The sequence below is a fragment of the Gossypium raimondii genome, chromosome 11, assembly GCF_025698545.1.
Source record: "Gossypium raimondii isolate GPD5lz chromosome 11, ASM2569854v1, whole genome shotgun sequence".
Lineage (NCBI taxonomy): Eukaryota > Viridiplantae > Streptophyta > Magnoliopsida > Malvales > Malvaceae > Gossypium > Gossypium raimondii.
In genome coordinates, this window is record NC_068575.1 from 752,088 (window position 1) to 774,062 (window position 21,975).

The 21,975-nt window shown below is 29.5% G+C and overlaps 2 protein-coding genes and 2 long non-coding RNA genes across 6 annotated transcripts; all 4 read right to left on the reverse strand.

The window, feature by feature from the left end:
* Positions 1-653: 653 nt before the first annotated feature.
* Positions 654-1,331, reverse strand: LOC128034980 (uncharacterized). Its single transcript, XR_008191370.1, has 2 exons — positions 1,191-1,331; positions 654-1,032 (listed from the first exon to the last, which is right to left on the reverse strand). It is a non-coding gene; the product is annotated as an uncharacterized LOC128034980 (long non-coding RNA).
* A 2,562-nt stretch (positions 1,332-3,893) lies between these two features.
* On the reverse strand, positions 3,894-6,320 carry LOC128034552 (uncharacterized). The gene is made up of 2 exons (XR_008190616.1): positions 6,095-6,320; positions 3,894-5,651 (listed from the first exon to the last, which is right to left on the reverse strand). It is a non-coding gene; the product is annotated as an uncharacterized LOC128034552 (long non-coding RNA).
* A 3,322-nt stretch (positions 6,321-9,642) lies between these two features.
* On the reverse strand, positions 9,643-15,964 carry LOC105761751 (uncharacterized). 2 transcript variants are annotated; one of them, XM_052624291.1, is made up of 7 exons: positions 15,898-15,964; positions 15,305-15,697; positions 15,155-15,206; positions 12,797-13,344; positions 12,190-12,426; positions 11,323-11,349; positions 9,643-10,397 (listed from the first exon to the last, which is right to left on the reverse strand). In XM_052624291.1, exons 4-7 carry the CDS (start codon positions 13,331-13,333, stop codon positions 9,930-9,932), a joined length of 1,269 nt encoding a protein of 422 aa, XP_052480251.1. In that variant the 5' UTR covers positions 13,334-13,344; positions 15,155-15,206; positions 15,305-15,697; positions 15,898-15,964; the 3' UTR covers positions 9,643-9,929. The 2 variants fall into 2 exon arrangements, with proteins under 2 accessions (XP_052480251.1, XP_052480250.1); XM_052624290.1 differs by lacking the exons at positions 15,155-15,206; positions 15,305-15,697; positions 15,898-15,964 and adding an exon at positions 13,556-13,834.
* A 1,219-nt stretch (positions 15,965-17,183) lies between these two features.
* LOC105785005 (uncharacterized) lies at positions 17,184-21,167 on the reverse strand. Of its 2 annotated transcripts, XM_052624292.1 has the most exons (5): positions 21,065-21,167; positions 20,306-20,853; positions 19,699-19,935; positions 18,865-18,891; positions 17,184-17,942 (listed from the first exon to the last, which is right to left on the reverse strand). In XM_052624292.1, exons 2-5 carry the CDS (start codon positions 20,840-20,842, stop codon positions 17,475-17,477), a joined length of 1,269 nt encoding a protein of 422 aa, XP_052480252.1. In that variant the 5' UTR covers positions 20,843-20,853; positions 21,065-21,167; the 3' UTR covers positions 17,184-17,474. The 2 variants fall into 2 exon arrangements, with proteins under 2 accessions (XP_052480252.1, XP_052480253.1); XM_052624293.1 differs by lacking the exon at positions 18,865-18,891.
* Positions 21,168-21,975: the final 808 nt, after the last annotated feature.

The window sequence follows — 21,975 nt, forward strand, 5'->3', positions numbered from 1 at the left end:
AAAAAACCATAAACATCAAATTAAAAGAAGATGCCAAGTTTGGTGCCTAATATGTATTTAAGCCTATTTTATTTTCATTTATTATTTGAATTAAACTGCTTTTTGAAGACTGACTTATTTTTGGATCCAATTTAGGTCCTAAACTTATAATTGTTTTAATTTTTATTGGGAACAAAAATATCATTTAAAAATTAATTGAATTTAATAATATTATTATAAAAAACTTGTACAAAATATAAAGTTTGTAGAAAACTTAAAAACTATACATGTATAAATAATATTTAAAAGTTGTAAAAATTATTAAAATTTTGTGAAAATTATTAATTTTTTAAATGATTAAAATTATAAAATTATAGGAATATTGAAAATTTTAAAAATTATGATAATTTTAAAATTTTAATAAAACATAAATTAGAAGATGCCAAAATAGGAAGAAATTGCAAAATATTATGCCAAGATAATCCATAAAAAGGGTTATGACATGAGAGGTGAAATCTTTTAAAGGCACGGCGGAGAGAGATGAGTAACAAAAACATTAAAATAAATCCCCTAAATAACCTGATCAACCACAAACTAGAATTCCTCCTTCCAAAATGATCATTTCATTTTAAATGACATAACAATGATAGATTATACTTACTTACGAATAAATAATAGATAAACGTTAATTCAAAGCATTCATATTTCAATACTGTATTTGCATAAACTAATTACTAAACCACCACACAATTTGTTAAGAAAATAAAATTTTAATATATTATTAACTGATTAATGAGATAATTTCAGTGTGATAAAAAATATTTAGAATAAATAGGGAGTTTAAAGCTTCTTTTCCCGATGTCCATTTCTTGGGGGCTTTTCCTTTAGCCTCCACTGAGTCATCGATTTCCCGGCTTCTTTTCTTGCTTCCAGTCGACATCGACAAATGCATCTGGGTATCATCAGGTTCATTTTCAGGTGGATCACTCTCAGCGTCAGAAACAACCCCAATCGGGCAAGGGATGTCCTGGTTTTCACTCATTTAGCACAGACCTGAGGAACAAAAAAAGATCAAACCACGGATATATAAACTATCAAAACGAAACCCTACGAAACGAAGTTTCCTCAAGTAATAAAAGAAGAAATTCTGCAAGATCAAAACAAGAAATGTATGGACTGCGACGAAAATTAGCTGGTAAATTAAGTAGTACCTACTCCTTTGTTTTGTCTACAGTGGAGATAAGAGGGGAGAATAGTGACCTAATTTCAATTTGGGGATTGAATAAATAGAGGTTAAGGGAAGCGGCGGGAGACACTAAAGGACGAAGAAGAGAATAAAAAATAAAACTCTGTCGATAATTTGACAAGTTTCAAAACTCTGTCGATAAATTTGATAAATTTATTTATGAGATTTTGATTTGAGTATATTCTTATAAATTATTAATATAATTATTGATAAAAAAATTATTTATTTATATATTGTATTTATAAATAATTATATTTATTTATTTATTTAAATAAATTTATTTATTTATTTATTTAAGATTAAATTTAAATTTAAATTTAAATTATACATTTGAACCACAGTTAGAGTTTCACTTACATAATTATACTAAATTAAAATTTATATATATAATTACACATTAAATTAAAATTTATATATAATTTTAAAATTTATCCCTACAGCTAAAATATCGCATCTTTTAATTAAAATAGTCAAATTGCTACTAAGTCCTTAAGCTATCCATCTTTGTACTTTTACCCATCATCGAATAAATATCCACTTGACTAATTACCATTTTGTCCTTTCTCATCTTTCATATTTCGTAATATGACTCATATATCACTTTGATTAATTTTTTTTAATCCTTCATTCCTTTCCTCTACTATTATATATCTCCTAACTTAATATTTTTCCTACTTTGGCCACAACAATTTCTTTATTCTTTCAACTAAATTAATGTATCTATCTTAAAATTTCCTATCTAAAGAGTATTTTTTTCTAATTTCTTAGTGAATCTATATACTTCCTAATTTAATACTCAAAATTCCTATTTATTATATTTTAAAAATTTTATACTAATTCTTGACCCGATCCATTACTGTACCTAACCCCAAGTTAAAACGCGGATGTTACAAAAACATGTTCAATACAACAACTCATGATTTTAGACATTGAAAACCATAAACATACTTGACGCAATATGAGACATTAAAACATAGTAGAATGTTAGATAGAGGATTAAATATAAACTATGAAAGCTGATAGAGCTCATTTTTCTGAAAGTAGGCAACCACATTCCTCTCAAACAGATTATTAGCAAATCCTACTTGAAAACCATGTTCATTAGCGTAATTCAGCGCAGCTGCCCACTTTTTCAATGTACCCCAATCCAAATCCTCAAGTGACATACCTTTCATCCCTTTAATTACAGTGCAGACCAGAATTTATATTTTAATATGGGAAAACTCAGTAGCTTTACCATGAGCATCTTCTATTCGGATCCCAATAAGTTTGAGGTAGTCTGGAACTTCCTCCCAGGTAGTGTTTGCTAATGCATCTTCTAAGCCTTGAAAATCTTTGTACTCCACTTTATTGATGTCGTTGTCCTAAAATTGGTTTATGAAATGAACAAATTTAGACTCAAAAGACATGCAATTTCCCATACTTAGGAGTTGATTTTTCTATTTTCATTTGCTCAAATTTAATTTTTTATTTTTCATTTGTTCATTTTCAGTTTCTCCATTAACTATTTCTATTAACTCTATTAAAAAAATTAAGTACAATTAATCCTTCAATTTTTATAATTTTGTCAATTTGATTCCTACTCTTTTATTTTGCTTTAATTATTAAAATATTTTAAGAAATTATGTAACTTTCCATTATTTACGAATAAATTATAAATTAAAGGATTAACGTTAGATTAATATTAGATTAGCACTCACTTTAAAATTAATAATATATTATTTAAATGATTAATATATGTTATTGAATACAAAAATAATTATTTTTATAATTTACCTGTTTCTAAATTTACTTGTTTATCTGCATCGTATTCATATATTTTGTTTTGTTATAATCATATTTGAGATGCTTTATACTAATATAGACTTTGAAAGATTAATATCTAACATTATATGGATTTTGAGACATTGATATATTTTATGTTGGTGTTATTTTGATATATTTCATTTTGTATCACGTGATGACTAACATTGTTAGGTTTAAATTTTATGAATTTCAGTAATTAAAATCGTAAATTTATATATAAGTTATTCAGTACTTGAAATTGTAAATTTTTAATGACGTCATTAATTTTTAAATGATTAAAATTATAAAATTATAAGAATATTGAAAATTTTAAAATTATGATAATTTTAAAATTTTAATAAAACATAAATTAGAAGATGCCAAAATAGGAAGAAATAGCAAAATATTATGCCAAGATAATCTATAAAAAGGATTATGACATGAGAGGTGAAATTTTTAAAGGCACGACGGAGAGAGATGATTAACAAAAACATTAAAATAAATCCCTAAAAAACCTGATCAACCACAAACTTGAATTCTTCCTTCCAAAATGATCATTTCATTTTAAATGACATAACAATGATAGATTATACTTACTTACGAATAAATAATAGATAAGCGTTAATTCAAAGCAATCATATTTCAATATTGTATTTGCCTAAACTAATTACTAAACCACCACACAATTAGTTAAGAAAATAAAATTTTAATATATTATTAACTGATTAATGAGATAATTTCAGTGCGATAAAAATATTTTAGAATAAATAGGAGAAAGAAAAAAATAGATTTTATAATTTATATATATTTATGAATTTTAAAATTATAAATAATAAAAATATTTTAAATTAAATCAATTTTTCCGGTTGGGTCAATAGGATAATTTTAAAATGGTTGAAAAAATTACTAATAAAAAAATCACACAAATTGTTCAAACTGTTAAATAGTTATCTCGATTTTAACCGAAAGTTGTTCTCCCTTTGTCTTGAGTGCTCATCTCCACGGCATCAACAAAGCGCTAAATCAGCTTTTTTCTCGCAAACAGCTTCTCTATCCTTCATCTTCATCATATCCATATGGTTTTTAAGGGTCCCATTTTGGAGCTGCATGATTATGACTTACAGTGCTATTTGTCATTTCTTGCCCTTGCCACATGCACACACAATAATTAAGAAAAAAAAAAAAAAGAGATAAATAGTAACAAGGAAAAACAAATGACCAAAATGAAATCTATACAGATTTTGCTTTCAAAATCAACTTTCAAACAAAAAATTTTAACTAAAAAAGAGCTCTAAATTGGGTGAAAATAAACCAGCTGAAAAGCATATAGATCTTAGAACATATTTGATGGTTTTCCAAGTTAAAATTCAAAGATGCATGCAAAAGATCAGGGAATTGAGCCAGAAAACAAACCAAGGAGATGCATTTAGCGTTTACAAGCAAAGCACTTTGAATCTAGACATGAAAAAAATGAAGCGCCAAAGTTAGAGAAAGTAAGTAGCGAAAAAAGCAATGAAGAAATTACAAAGATTAAGAGTGGAAAATTGGGAAGAGGTGAGAAGTTGAAAGGAAAAGAGACAAAAATGCAAGCTGTTTTAGAGCTTACCAAACCACGGAAACGAAGAAAAAGGCGTCATGTTAAAGATGTAAAGGAGATGGGAAACTAAAAACCAGGTCCACACACTCACCAACCTTTAAGACAAAGCATCTTCCACATCTAAAACCCAGACCTTAACACACTTCAAAAATCACAACCCAAAGAAAGCGATTTGCACACTAACATAATTATGTAAAAAATCATAATAATAAAGAAAGAAGCAGACAAAAGTTGAAGCCAATGCCATAAAATAAAGTCAAACTAGGTTGAAAAGAACTAAGAGAAACAAAGCAGAAATGGTTGAACTTTTTGCTCCTTTATTTTTTCCTAAAAAAAGTAACTTACATTAGTAAACTAGGGTTAAAGGTTCAGACTTTTGAAAGTAGGAAGCTGCGAAGAAGATGGGTTTTTTAATTAACATTAAAAAGCAAACAAAACAAAACAAAACCCTAAAATATATCTGTCAGAAATATCAATTAAAAAAAAGAAAGAAAGAACATGATCAAAAAGATATAGAAAATGCCAAAATAAACTAAACACTTGCAAATCATTACCACTGATTAGATTTGTAAACATTATCTTCTATTATTGATCGAATTGTTCGAACTTCGGGTGTTTTCGAGCAATCTCTGCTTTGTCTCAGCTTCTGCTAAAGAAGTGTCCTTTAACTCACCCTTGAAATTCTTGATCAATGTCTTTGAGATTAGATCAACCTATAAAGTACCTTAAACAGCATGAGAGAGTGACATTTGAACCACACGAATTGACCCACTGTTTAAGAAGTTAAACAACCTCCATTGTTACCCGATGATAGCCAGGTGAACTCTATGTTAGCCGAAGCCAGAAAAGAAGCAAAGGAACTTATCGAAAACATCTTCACCGTTACATTATTTTGCCTTTATCCGACATAGAGTTCACCCAGTTATCATCGAGTAAAAATAGAAATTCGTTCGCGTGAAATTGTCACGCTCTCAAGCTGTTAGAGGTCCATCATAGCATATGTAACAAAATCCCCATTGTTTCTGTTGATCATCTTGTACAGATCTGGGAAATTTAACACAGATCAGATGATGAATCAAAAACAATCCAATCGAAAACATAAAGAACAAGTAAATTAACGACACCACATCCTGTACAGATCTGGGAAATTAAACTCAGATCAGATGATGAATCAAAAACAATTGAATCGAAAACATAAAGAACAAGTAAATCATCGACACCACGTCTTGAACAGATCTGGGAAATTTAACTTAGATCAGATATGAATAAAAAACAATCGAATCGAAAACATAAAGAACAAGTAAATCAGACACCACATCTCGTACAGATCTGGGAATTTTAACTCAGATCAGATGGTGACTAAAAAATAATCAAATCAAAAACATAAAGAGCAAGTAAATCAACGACACCGAAACGTTATTTCAAACAATGAATATAAAAAAATTATAAACTAACGAAACTCTAAACGATTATGAAACGAAATTTACCAGAGTAAATGAAAAATCACACGCAGTACAGGTAGAGAAGAGAAGTGCCAGCTGCCGAAAAGTAAAACGTAAGAAATGAAGCCATTCATTGGTAAGGATTTAATTAAGAAGAAGTAAGGCAAGAGAAAGCTCGAGAGATTTCTAGTTCGTCTATATATTTTGAAGCCAAAAGATATGGCGATGGTGAAGGGACGTTACAAAGCAAATTTAGGGTTTAGGAGCTCAATCTTATAGATTTTTTTATCAAAAAATGTATAAACATTATAAAATATAAAAATAGAAATAACTTTTTTAGAAAATATAAAAATCTAGAAAAGGAACATGTAAACTATAAAATATATGATAAATGAAAAGAAATTAGTTGAAATTAACAATATTACTATAAAATGGTAAAAGAAACTTATAAAAATTTGTAAAATATCATTTTAAATCTAAAATTTATTAAAATTATAAATATATATAAACTCTTAATATATATATATGAAATAATTAAATATATAAAATTCAGAAAGGAATATAAAATTATAAAATTTAATTTTTTTCTTTCTTTCTGCTTGTTAATTCTAAATATCTTCTCAGTTTACAGTGTATTCTTTTATTAATCAGTCAATAATTTATATTTTCATAAAAGAATTTGTTTTTATTAATTAATTGTGTGATTATCTGTCTTTTCTTTAATTAATAGTTCAAGAATCATTTTAGACCGATACAATATCGAAATATGATTGCATTGAGCCAACATTTATCTATTATTTATTCAGTAAACAAGTACAATCTATCATTGTTATATCACTTAAAATAAAATGGTCATTTTAGAAATAATAATTCTAGTTTGTGATTTATCAGGTTATTTATGAGGTTTGCTTTAATGTTCTGGTACCTTCAAAAGAAAATCATCTCCCATGTCATAATTCATTTTATAGGTTATCTTGGCATAATAATTTGATAATTTCTTACTATTTTGCATATTCTAATTTCCATTTTTAAGAAAATTATAATAATATTTTTAAAAAATTAAATATCTTGTAGTTTTCGCAAGTTTTAAAGAATTTTTACAATTTTTTTAAAATTAATGATTTTCACAATATTTTAATCATTTTAAAAATTTTAAATGTTATTTATATTATTTAAAATATTTAATGAACTTTAAAATATTTAAATAGTAAAAAATCAAAATTCATGTACGACATTATACATTACATAAAAATTTATGTATAATTTTGATATTTATCACTACAATAATAGTTGAAGTTAAGGTTAAGTTATTTGTCCAAATTTAAGAGTGACCATTTTACCAATAAAAGCCCATTTCCTATTTTATTTACGGAAATGGGCTAATTTTTTCATTATTTACCGGTATGGGCTGAAAATATTAAAACGCGTCCACGTAAGAGCATTTTAAGGGAAAATTCTAGAAAAACGTATCCCTAAGGGAGCGTTTGCCATGTCATCACATTTTATGCTGACGTGGATACACTTTGCTGACATGAACAAACCTTAAACTTTAAACCCTAATCCCATAAATTCTAGGCACTAAACATGCAAATAGCCCTAACCCTAGAAAGACACTGGCTAAAAAGCATTCTTGAGGGAGTATTTTGACATGTCAGCAAAGCGCGTCCACATAAGAGCGTTTTTGCTGACATGGCAAAACGCTCCCTCAGGGACGCGTTTTTCTAGAATTTCCCCCTTAAAATGCTTCTACGTGGACGCGTTTTAGTATTTCCGATCCATTCGATAAATAATAAAAAATAGCCCATTTCCGTAAATAAAGTAGAAAATGGGCCTTTATTGGTAAAATGGTCTTTAAGAGTGTATCCAATTTATTAAGCTTGAAAATGAGTTTTAAACAAAAAAAAAAATATTGAATATGATAATATATACATATATATGAATTTAATAATTTACAAATAAAGAAGAGTGTTGGAAAATAAATTATGACTTATATCTGAACAATTATGTATAATTTATACATTATTCTGATGAAGTTAGATTCGAAATATAAATACCTTTAGTTAACCATTATATCTTGAAATGAAAAAAAAAGTATATTTATTTTTTAAAGGGTTAATGTGCAATTTGGTATTGGGATTTGATAATTATTTTTATTTTGGGATTTGAATTTTTGTCTAAATTAAATTTAAATGTGAAAATAGTTACCAAGTTCAAATTTTAAGTTGGACAAAAAAATTACGACCACAAATAGTGGTTTAATCCAAAATGATTATAAGAGTTTATATGTTTAAAAAATGTTTAAAAATATTTTTAAAAAATGTTTATAAAATATTTTTAAAAAATTGATTATAAAAATTTATATGTTTTAAAAGGAGAGAAAAGGAGGAGGTGGGAAAATAAAAATTTGTGTGTGAAATCTAATTATTTTGGTAAATGTATTATGAAGGATACAAGGAGTAAGATTAATTTTTCTTTCCTTTTATAGAAAAAGGAAATTAGTCACTATACATTAAATTAAAGAATAAATTGATTATTTTATTAAAATTGCATCCATTTATACGGTTAAAGACTAATTCTCATAGATTAGAATGAAATACACATGACACACCACGTGTAACTATTGAGTTATTTTGTCAGTCTCGTTAGTTTTAATAATAAAATGAATGATTTTTAATATAAAAATCGATTTTTTATCTAACATACAATGATTAATTTACTTAATTTTAGGTAAAAAACAATATGCAATATAACTCTTAATACAAGGGCCTCCAAGATTCTTTTACCAATTATTTGATTGGGTTTTGGGAAGATGAACTTGGTTAATAGGTTTTAACATATTAAAGAAAATAAATAAATAAAAACAATTTTATTTTTAATTGTCTTTTAGAAAAAAATTATCATAGAAAATATGCAACACGTGTTGAAATCTAATTGTGTTATTTTTCGTTAGATCGGGTAAATTTTAGGTTTCAATATGGAAAGATAACAATATTAGATACATATAATATCAAATGAGATAACGGAAAGATAACACATCAATGTGAAATAGATCAATATGACATCTTAAATACAATTATAACTTAACAAAATAGACAAAACACAATACAAATTTAAGAACATTCCACATATCAAAAACCATAAAATTAAACCAAACACTACTAGGTATCATATGATACAAAATGAAACACGAAAAATAAAAATATCACGGAAGCTCTGTATTAGGAGTCAAATAATATTTTATCGTTATTACTTTAAAAAGAGTAAAAGAGTAAATTAGTCGCTTTTTTTTTTTTGTTAGATCAAAAACAAATTAATCCTTTCTATTATAAAATTCATCAATTTGTATCATTATAAACTAACGAAATGATAGAATAATCAGACAATGACACGTGTACCTTATATTAACATCTAGTGATAAGTTTTTAACAGTAGAAATGAAAATTTAAAAAAAAAATCAGTTTAATCTTTAATCTAATTTATAAAAATTAATTTATCTATTTTTAAAATAAAAAGATAAAATATAAATCTGACTCACATCAATGGTAGTTTTAAATAAAAATAAGAGCAACATAAAATATATCAATGTCTCAAAATCCATAAACATAAAATATAAATATAAATATAAAGCATCTCAAATACAATTATAACACAACAAAATATATGAATACAATTCAGATAAACCATAACACACAACAAAATATATGAATGCAATACAGATAAACAAGTTAAGATACCGAAAACCATAAAGTTTTAGATAGAGAACAAGTAAATATAGAAACTAAAGTCCATGAAAACCAAATTGAAGCTTATATGGAAGGTTGATTTACCAAATACTTTGCTGCAACTGCAAAAACACCTTTTGATGCACAACCATGAAAGCTCAGCCAATTATGATTCCAGAACCCAATAATTGAGTAGCAAAGTAGGCAAGCAACTTCAACTCCAACAGGTTATCAGCAAACCCCACTTGAAAACCATGTTCTTTGGCCTTATTAAGGGTGGCTCCCCACTTTCTCAACCTATCCAAGTCCAAATCCTTGACTAGCAAATTTTCCATCTCTTTAATTGCTGCGCAGACCAGAAGTTGACTACCGATTTGGGAAATTTCAGTGGCTTTTCCACGAGCTTCTTCGATTCGAATCGCAATAGGTTCAAGGTAATTTGGAAGTCTTCCCCAGCCAGTAATGTTATCTAATGCTTGTTGTAAGCCAAGGAAGTCTTCAACATCCACTTTGTTGTTGTCTTTCGCATAAATTTCCTTTTCCAATTCACTAAATTTAGATTGAATTTCTTCACGAGTTGGCAAACTTCCACCAACTTCTTTCATCTGTGAACATGCAGAATAAAGCTGAAATAACAAACACGAAAAACAAAGTAAATTTCAGTGATACGAGGTAAAAACATCACGGAGGCTCTTGTATTAGAAGTGGGATTGCTTTTTATCCTTTTTGTTAAAAAAATAAAGAAGCAAATTAGTCTATGTAAGTTAGATCAAAGAGCAAATTCGTCATTTTGTTAAAAATTTCAACAAAAAAGATTAATTTACCCTTTGATTTAATGTATAGGGGTTAAATACCTATTTTTTAGTAAAGAGAACAAAACGCAATCCATGCTAGCTTTTGGAAATAAGGATTTTGAAGTTAGAAATAGTGATGTTGTGTATATGATTATGTAGAAATAAATTGAGATTGAAGTGTGATTATGCATTTGGAAAATAAATATAAAAAAAAAACAAGATATTTTAAATTCATTATTAAAAAGCTTCGCATAAATTTATATTATGGATTTGAGAAATGATTACATTTATTTTATTGTAATGTTAATAGGGGTGCGAATGAGATATTAATGCTAGCAAGTTGACTCGAAAAAAATTCCAATTCAATTTAATAATTATCAAGCTGAGCTCAAGCAGCTCAAGCTATTGATCGAGTTGAATTCAAGCTTAATAATACTTTACTCGAACGACTCGTGAGCCTTATCGAGTTTTTCATATTTTTTCTAAATTCCATTATTTCTCCTAATTTATATATTATTAATTTTAAGCTTAATTATCGAGCCAAGTTCAAGCTCGAGTACAAAGATTAGTAAACGAGCTTAATCAAGCTTGAGGTCAAGTAACTCGATTATATCTCAAATCAAGCTTAAACGTAAAAACAAATGTTCAATCGAGTTCAAACAACATTCGAATTCAGCTCAACTCGATCACAACCCTAAGTTATGTTACATTATTTCAAATTTAAGTTTTCAAATATTTATGAGCGTATATAACATACCTTTTCTACCGTCTCCCCGTTGAACTCCTGAAATTTAAGAGAAAAATAAACAAATGATCAAGATGTAATCAAGGGCAAGTTTAATGACTTGAGACAATGAGACATGTCTGGAAAGATATGTATTTTTTTTTCTTTCAAGTTTATAGCTTCAACCATTTATAGTATTTTCAAAGCTTAGAAAGCTTCAACACTATGTATTGTTTTCAATGCAAATAGCCATGGGAGAGAATCCTAAATTGTAGGTTTATCAATATCATACTGGAAATTTATGTCACTTGAACTCTTCATTATGCTTGAAGCATTCATGTTTGATTCATGTTCGGACATCAGTTTAAAATATGACAAACTAAAATTTCTCGAAATATATGAAAAATTTTAAAAAAATTAAACACATTTGTGCTAGACTTGAACCGACACTTAACACACAAACTCGGGTCCAACTAAATAGTTGAAAATGACTATTTGCTAGGTCTAAAAAAAAAAGTTTACTGCTTGTAGAAAACATTATATTGTGATGTGATTTATAAATGAGTAAGGTATGCATATGACTATCCAAACTTCATCCAAATATAAGAGAAAACTTGAAAGTAATAGTTTAAAATTCCCGTGTTTGACATGAATATGCTTAATAGCTGAACATCGCTTTTTGCTATGTCTAAAAACATTCTAGAGGACAGACATTATAACTACAATAATGTCATTTGTAAATGAGAAATGTTCGTCTTATGCAAGAAATAATGATACGATATCAGTTAATATCAATCAACAAGGTTCTTTGCTTTGTTAAAGTCTTGAAAAGCCAAGTTAAATTGGAAATTTGGATCATAAAATCGAACTTAGTAATTGTATTTGTAAACATTAGCATACCTCTAGTTGATCAAATCGTTCGAGCTCCTTTTCTACTTGAAGCAGTTTCTGCTTCGCCTCAGCTTCTGATAATAAGCGTCCCTTGTGATTCTCCAGGATTTCCTTGATATTTTGCTTAACTTTCTGGAGATCAGACAGCACTGGCCATTGTGTTTCGATTTGCTCAAGGGACCCGAAAACTTGTGGGCAGAGCTGAGAGGCTTTCATCGCCATCATCTTGTATACCTTCCCATAAGTCTTCATGTCACCAAATATACACACAAAACAAGTGTTAGAAACATTGACAATGCAAGGATTTTCGGACTACCCGATTCAAGATACTACCTACATTCTTTTTCCTTGAAAAAAATAAAGAAGAAGAGGATAGCCTAAGCATTTACTGATTGATGGGCGATCATTGGATTCCTTCCCACTTATAGCACCATTTAAGGTATCGTTACCTTCAGGACCTTCTCACAATTGTATCCAGTGGGTAAGAATAACCCTTACTTTACAAAGCAGAGTCCAATCCAGTGAATGTGGGATTTTTTACCTTCAACATATATGTATAAAGCACAACAATAATTTGAATTGAATATGAAATACTACGTTAAATTAAGAGACTTACTCTATTTAATCTTCGGTCTATCCGATCCACTAAAACTTTCGCACCTTCCTTGATAGTTTTTCCCGAAATAAGCTCTTTCCTTTTCGGTTCTGGTTGTTGGAGAGTTGATGATTCATCGATAAAAAAGGTTCTCCGGCACTGCTTCTTTGTGACTCGTCCTTCAGCTACGGACAAGCGACAGGGGACTAATTCAAGGTCTCTTTTCATGCCCAAGTTAGCCTGATTACCATCGACCGAAAACAGCAGTCCATTGGCGCCATCTTTTACTTGAGGTGTCGCCCTCCCAAGCTGTAGAAGGTTTCCTGTAGATTCAAGGCTGGACAACGGCAGTCCGTTCGTCCCACCTTGTACTTCAGGCGTCGCCCTCCCAGGCTGTCGAAGGTTTCTTGTAGATTCCAGGCTGGACAACAGCAGTCCGTCCGCGCTAGTTTGTACTTTAGATGCCTCCGTATGAATTTCTACGGTAGGTCCCAGGATGGTGTTGCTCAGAGGGTAATCAGCAAAGATTTCGTCATAAGAACTGTCATAGTCGGTCATCTTTCACAGATCTGGGGAAATTAAAATCAGAACAGCGGAAATCATTGAGCCGAAAACACTAACGATGTTGCTGAATTCAGAACAAAAATAGAAAGAAAGAGATAGAAAGTAACAAAACCAAAGGATATGAAACCAGATTTCCTAAAAATCTACCATTAAAAGGAAACTCAGCAGCAAAATCAAAGCAAGACATAAATGGTTAGTAATTCAGTAGTTACTCACAGGTAGGGAAGAAAAAAGCCGGCTGCGCAAAGAAATGAATGAAACCAAATCAATTATAAGGAACTACGTCAAATGCCATTAAAGACAACTCGAGGAATTTGAAGTAGCTCGAGAGTCGAGACCGAGTATGTTTATTTGTATACCCCTATATGGTAGGTCCAAGGCCTTTTTTCGACACGTGTCCTTCGTGACTTTTTATACATTACAACTATTGTCTCCCAGTTCCCGCTAAGTATGCGGGGTTTTCAAATTTTATTATAAATTCATTTATAATAATAAATCATAGTTATTTAATTTTTTTTAATCATAAAATTTTATTTTATTATTTATTTAAAATGGATACAAATTTTAAATTAAGGATAAATTAACACCTAAAGAATCATTCTAAATATATTATTTAAAAATAGCATTCTTAATTAACCAACTTTAAATATATTATTTGTGTCGAAACCATTTTTTTGAAAACACAAATTTAGTTGTCGACTTTAAAAACAAAAAAATGGAGTTGCCACCGATTCTTTATTGAGGTGTAATCGGCTTACCTTAAAAATTATTTTGGTCTACGAAATTTGAGAAAACGGGTTCGGGAGTCAATTACACACGAGGAAGGATTAGCACCCTCGTAACACCTAAAAATCGATACCAAATTGATTATTTAATGTCTTAATATCGAGGGTTAAAAAGAATTTTTTAAAAACTCAAATGATGAAACTTGAAAAGGATAATCAATTGTTCAAGCTAGATAAAAAAATCGAAACCTAATACGTTAGGGTACAATTTCTCAAAATCCCTGAACTTTGAATATCGCTTTTTAGTTTTTAAAGAAAATCTTCATTTCGAAAAAGCAATATATTATACCCAATACATTAGGACACCACAAATTAAGTTCCCAAAAATGATTTTTATACTTATGCATTTTGAATAAAAAATATTCTCGGTTATTTAAGATTGACAAAGAAAATCAGAACCCAATACGTTAGGGCCCAATTTCCTTGAAAATCCCGAACTTCGAATATCGCTTTTATTTTATAAAGCTTTGAATCAAGAAAAAAATGATTTTAATGTTTTGTCGAAACCAAAATATGTTTTTTTTAAAAGATATGTTAAAAAATGTTGATGTAATATGAAACAAATATTTTAATTAATAATTTTAACACATTTGTAATAAAACACTAAGAAAATAAAAAGCACTATATTATTAAAGGGGTGAAAAAATAATTATGCACCAAAAGTATTTTTTTTAGGAGAGAAAAAGCTAAAAGTTTTATCTTCTCCTTAACTTTCTCCTTTTCAGCTAAAACTTTTGGAGATAGAAGTGCAATTTTTAAAGCACTACTAAATAGTCCCAAAACTCTAGGTTGTTCGGTTTCCAAAGTTTGCTTAAAGTGTCTGTTTGATGCATATTGTGATATGGGTATCGAATATGACCATCAAAGATTCTTCTAAATACATTAAGAAAACTAAAAGAACTAAAAAAGTTGAACTAAAGATTCATTATGAGGCATGAATCCTTTTTCGAAACTCACGACGACCAAATCAAAGTACTAATGTGATTTATAAATAAGATGGGTTTATAGTATTATAGTATAATGTGCATACCCATTATTAGTGAAGGTAGGTATAGCTCTCTTGCTTTTTTTTTTTTCAGCTCCTGAAAATTTAAGTCAAATAGAAAGTCAAATGAAGATACATATAATGAAATCAAACTAGGTAATTAAGATTTAGATTTAAACATCGACTGTCTCTGACCACGGTAGATCAAATTGTTCAAACTTCTAGTGCTTTTCGAACAATCTCCACTTCGACTCAGCTTCTGCTAAAAAATGAAGTCATTGAACTTGTTCTTGGAGATTAGTAGACCTACAAACAACTTCAAACAGCATGGAAGAGACATCTAAAGTACAAAGGAGACGAACTATCCGACCGACAGAAGCAAAAAAGGAAACCGGGAAACGATCTTGCTTCCTTCCAACACTAAGTTCATCGGGTATCAATGGAAGTTCGTTCGTCATTCTGTACTTCAGATGCCCCTCTCAAGCTGTTGAAGATCCAATCGTAGTTCCCAAATCAAAACCCCAATTGTTGCTAAGAGGCCAATCCGTGTTATTCAAAAAACTGCGAAGTTTACCATTGTGTACAGATCTGGGAAATTTAACTCAGATCAGATGATGAATCAGGAAAAAAAATCAAATGAAAATCATAGAGCAAGCAAATCAACAACACCGAAATGTTTTTTTTTTTTTTTCCAAACAAGTGATATAAAAAATTATAAATTAAGGAAACTCAAAGATTACGAAATAGAACCAATTAAAAGAAATTCTGCAAATTTCAGTAGTACTCACTGGTATAGGAGAGGAGAGGAGAGGAGAGGCAGCTGCCAAAGAGTAAAGCTAACGAAATGAAGCAATTTATTGATTTAGGGTTAAGATGGTTAATTTCATTAGTTAGTCCCCGAACTATTAGTCAGATTCTAAATGTATTATGAAGGATATTAGGACTAAGATTAATTTTTGTTTCCTTTTACAGAAAAAGGTAAATTAGTCACTATATATTAAATTGAAGAATAAATTGATTGTTTTGTTAAAAATTTTATCTATTTATACGGTTAAAAACTAATTCCCATGGATTAGAATGAGGTACACATGACACAAGACGTGTAACTATTGAGTTATTTTGTCGGTCTCGTTAGTTTTAATAATAAAATGAATGAATTTTAATATAAAATCGATTTTTTATCTAACATACAATGATTAATTCACTTAATTTTAGGTAAAAATAAAAATAAAATGCAATATAACTCTTAATACAAGGGCCTTCAAGGATTCTTTTACCAATTATTTTATTGAGTTTTGGGAAGATGAACTTGGTTAATGGGTTTTAACATATTAAAGAAAATAAATAAATAAATAAAATTTATTTTAATTTTCTTTTAGAAAAAAAATTTTATCATAGAAAATATGCAACACGTGTTGAAATCTAATTGTGTTATTTTTCGTTAGATCGTATAAAGTTTAGGTTTCAATATGAAAAGATAGCAATATTAGATACATACAATATCAAATGAGAAAACGTAAAGACAACACATCAACGTGAAATAGATCAATATGACATCTTAAATACAATTATAACTCAACAAAATAGACAAAACACAATACTAATTTAAGAACATTCCAGATATCAAAACCATAAAAATTAAACCAAACACTATTAGGTATCGATGATACAAAATAAAACATGATTAAAATAAAATAAAATATTATGGAGGATCTTGTATTAGGAGCTAAATAATATTTTATCTTCATTACTTTAAAAAGAGTAAATTAGTTTTTTTGTTAGATTAAAAACAAATTAATCCTTTCTATTATAAAATTCATCAATTTGTATCGTTATAAACTAACGTAGGTGATAGAATAATCGAGACAATAATATGTGTACCTTATATTGATTTCTAGTGATCGCTTTTTAACAGTAGAAATGAAAATAATTTTTTAAAAAGGATCAGTTTTAATCTTTAATCTAACTTATAAAATTAATTTATCCATTTTAAAATAAAAAATAAAATATAAATCCGACTCCACATCAATGGTAGTTTTACCTTGAAAAGTAACAGCAACATAAAATATATCAATGTCTCAAAATCCATAAACATAAAATATAAATATAAAGCATCTCAAATACAATTATAACACAACAAAATATACAAATACAATTCAGATAAACCATAACACACAACAAAATATATGAGTGCAATACAGATAAACAAGTTAAGATACTGAAAACCATGAAGTTTTAGATAGAGAAGAAGTAAATATAGAAACTAAAGTCCATGAAGACCAAATTGAAGCTTATATGGAAGGTTGATTTACCAAATATTTTGCTGCAACTGCAAAAACACCTTTTGATGCACAACCATGAAAGCTCAGCCAATTATGATTCCAGAACCCAATAATTGAGTAGCAAAGTAGGCAAGCAACTTCAACTCCAACAGGTTATCAGCAAACCCCACTTGAAAACCATGTTCTTTGGCCTTATTAAGGGTGGCTCCCCACTTTCTCAACCTATCCAAGTCCAAATCCTTGACTAGCAAATTTTCCATCTCTTTAATTGCTGCGCAGACCAGAAGTTGACTACCGATTTGGGAAATTTCAGTGGCTTTTCCACGAGCTTCTTCGATTCGAATCGCAATAGGTTCAAGGTAATTTGGAAGTCTTCCCCAGCCAGTAATGTTATCTAATGCTTGTTGTAAGCCAAGGAAGTCTTCAACATCCACTTTGTTGTTGTCTTTCGCATAAATTTCCTTTTCCAATTCACTAAATTTAGATTGAATTTCTTCACGAGTTGGCAAACTTCCACCAACTTCTTTCATCTGTGAACATGCAGAATAAAGCTGAAATAACAAACACGGAAAACAAAGTCAATTTCAGTGATACGAGGTAAAAACATCACAGAGGCTCTTGTATTAAAAGTGGGATTGCTTTTTATCTTTTTTATTAAAAAAAAAAGAAGCAAATTAGTATATGTAAGTTAGATCAAAGAGCAAATTCGTCATTTTGTTAAAAATTTCAACAAAAAAGATTAATTTACCCTTTGATTTAATGTATAGGGGTTAAATACCTATTTTTTAGTAAAGAGAACAAAACGCAATCCATGCTAGCTTTTGGAAATAAGGATTTTGAAGTTATAAATAGTGATGTTGTGCGTATGATTATGTAGAAATAAATTGAGATTGAAGTGTGATTATGCATTTGGAAAATAAATATAAAAAAAACAAGATATTTTAAATTCATTATTAAAAAGCTTCGCATAAATTTATATTATGGATTTGAGAAATGATTACATTTATTTTATTGTAATGTTAATAGGGGTGCGAATGAGATATTAATACTAGCAAGTTGACTCGAAAAAATTTCCAATTCAATTTAATAATTATCAAGTTGAGCTCAAGCAGCTCAAGCTATTGATCGAGTTGAATTCAAGCTTAATAATACTTTACTCGAACGACTCGTGAGCCTTATCGAGTTTTTCATATTTTTTCTAAATTCCATTATTTCCCCTAATTTATATATTATTAATCTTAAGCTTAATTATCAAGCCAAGCTCAAGCTCGAGTACAAAGATCGGTAAATGAGCTTAATCAAGCTTGAGCTTAAATAACTCGATTATATCTCAAATCAAGCTCGAGCTTAAAAACAAATGTTCAATCGAATTTAAACAACATTCGAATTCGGCTCAACTCGATCACAACCTTAAGTTATGTTACATTATTTCAAATTTAAGTTTTCAAATATTTATGTGCATATATAACATACCTTTTCTATCGTCTCCCCGTTGAACTCCTAAAATTTAAGAGAAAAATAAACAAATGATCAAGATGTAATCAAGGGCAAGTTTAATGACTTGAGACATTGAGACATGTCTGGAAAGATATGTATTTTTTTTCTTTCAAGTTTATAGCTTCAACCATTTATAGTATTTCCAAAGCTTAGAAAGCTTCAACACTATGTATTGTTTTTAATGCAAATGGCCATGGGAGAGAATCCTAAATTGTAGGTTTATCAATATCATACTGAAAATTTATGTCAGTTGAACACTTCATTTTGCTTGAAGCATTCATGTTTGATTCATGTTTGGACATCAGTTTGAAATATGATAAACTAAAATTTCCAGAAATACATGAAGAATTTTAAAAAAATTGAACACATATGTGCTAGACTTGAACCGACACTTAACACCCAAACTCGGGTCCAACTAAATAGTTGAAAATGACTGTGATGTGATTTATAAATGAGTAATGCACCGACCGACACATAGGTATGCATATGACTATCCAAACTTCATCCAAATATAAGAGAAAACTTGAAAGTAATAGTTTAAAATTCCCGTGTTTGACATGAATATGCTTAATACCTGAACATCGCTTTTTGCTATGTCTAAAACCATGTCTAGAGGACAGACATTATAACTACAATAATGTCATTTGAAAATGAGAAATGTTCATCTTATGCAAGAAATAATGATACGATATCAGTTAATATCAATCAACAAGGTTCTTTGCTTTGTTCAAGTCTTGAAAAACGAAGTTAAATAGGAAATTTGGATCATAAAATGGAACTTAGTAATTGTATTTGTAAACATTAGCATACCTCTAGTTGATCAAATTGTTCGAGCTCCTTTTCTACGTGAAGCAGTTTCTGCTTCGCCTCAGCTTCTGATAATAGGCGTCCCTTGTGATTCTCCAGGATTTCCTTTATATTTTGCTTAACTTTCTGGAGATCAGACAGCACTGGCCATTGTGTTTCGATTTGCTCAAGGGACCCGAAAACTTGTGGGCAGAGCTGAGAGGCTTTCATCGCCATCATCTTGTATACCTTCCCATAAGTCTTCATGTCACCAAATATACACACAAAACAAGTGTTAGAAACATTGACAATGCAAGTATTTTCGGACTACCCGATTCAAGGTACTACCTACATTCTTTTTCCTTGAAAAAAATAAAGAAGAAGAGGATAGCCTAAGCATTTACTGATTGATGGGCGATCATTGGATTCCTTCCCACTTATAGCACCATTTAAGGTATTGTTACCTTCAGGACCTTCTCACAATTGTATCCAGTGGGTAAGAATAACCCTTACTTTACAAAGCAGAGTCCAATCCAGTGAATGTGGGATTTTTTACCTTCAACATATATGTATAAAGCACAACAATAATTTGAATTGAATATGAAATACTACGTTAAATTAAGAGACTTACTCTATTTAATCTTCGGTCTATCCGATCCACTAAAACTTTCGCACCTTCCTTGATAGTTTTTCCCGAAATAAGCTCTTTCCTTTTCGGTTCTGGTTGTTGGAGAGTTGATGATTCATCGATAAAAAAGGTTCTCCGGCACTGCTTCTTTGTGACTCGTCCTTCAGCTACGGACAAGTGACAGGGGACTAATTCAAGATCTCTTTTCATGCCCAAGTTAGCCTGATTACCATCGACCGAAAACAGCAGTCCATTGGCGCCATCTTTTACTTGAGGTGTCGCCCTCCCAAGCTGTCGAAGGTTTCCTGTATAATCAAGGCTGGACAACGGCAGTCCGTTCGTCCCACCTTGTACTTCAGGCGTCGCCCTCCCAGGCTGTCGAAGGTTTCTTGTAGATTCCAGGCTGGACAACAGCAGTCCGTCCGCGTTAGTTTGTACTTTAGATGCCTCCGTATGAATTTCTACAATAGGTCCCAGGATGGTGTTGCTCACGAAATAATCAGCAAAGGTTTCGTCATAAGAACTGTCATAGTCGGTCATCTTTCACAGATCTGGGGAAATTAAAATCAGATCAGCGGAAATCATTGAGCCGAAAACACTAACGATGTTGCTGAATTCAGAACAAAAATAGAAAGAAAGAGATAGAAAGTAACAAAACCAAAGGATATGAAACCAGATTTCCTAAAAATCTACCATTAAAAGGAAACTCAGCAGCAAAATCAAAGCAAGACATAAATAGTTAGTAATTCAGTAGTTACTCACAGGTAGAGAAGAAAAAAGCCGGCTGCGCAAAGAAATGAATGAAACCAAATCAATTAAAAGGAATTATGTGAAATGCCATTAAAGACAACTCGAGGAATTTGAAGTAGCTCGAGAGTCGAGTCCGAGTATGTTTATTTTATATATACCTATATGGTAGGTCCAAGGCCTTTTTTCGACACGTGCCCTTCGTGACTTTTTTTACAACTATTGTCTCCCAGTTCCCGCTAAGTATGCGGGGTTTTCAAATTTGATTATAAATTCATTTATAATAATAAATCATAGTTATTTAAATTTTTTAATCATAAAATTTTATTTTATTGTTTATTTAAAATGGATACAAATTTTAAATCAAGGATAAATTAACACCTAAAGCAATCATTCTAAATATATTATTTAAAAATAGCATTCTTAATTAACCAACTTAAAATATATTAATTGAAAATAGATAAAAAGAATTGCAAGTAAATCAAGTACATATCTTTTAAATAAAACAATTTTTTATCTTTTTATAATTAGTCTAGTGTAAATTCTAAATTAATTTGTGTGTTTCAAAATATATTAAATTAAATAATAAAATATTTTTCACCTTGATAAATATATTGAGATACAATGTGAAAATGAAATAAAAATAATATGAATATCATAAAAACAAATAGATTAAATTATTAATATATAAAAATGTAAATCAAAAACCCACTTTTTATTTTTCTCTCTGTTTCTTTCCTTTTTCTCTTTCTTTCTCTAATCACCCCACCCCAAACCCATCAAAGTTAGGAATGACGTGATCCGGAAGAAACAGATTTTTGCCCACCTCGACTTCAACTCTGAATTCGATGTTTAAAAGTGAAAATTTGCCCCGATTTTAAAATTTAATGTGAGTTTGGATTGGTGATTGAGTGCAGTACAGTGCG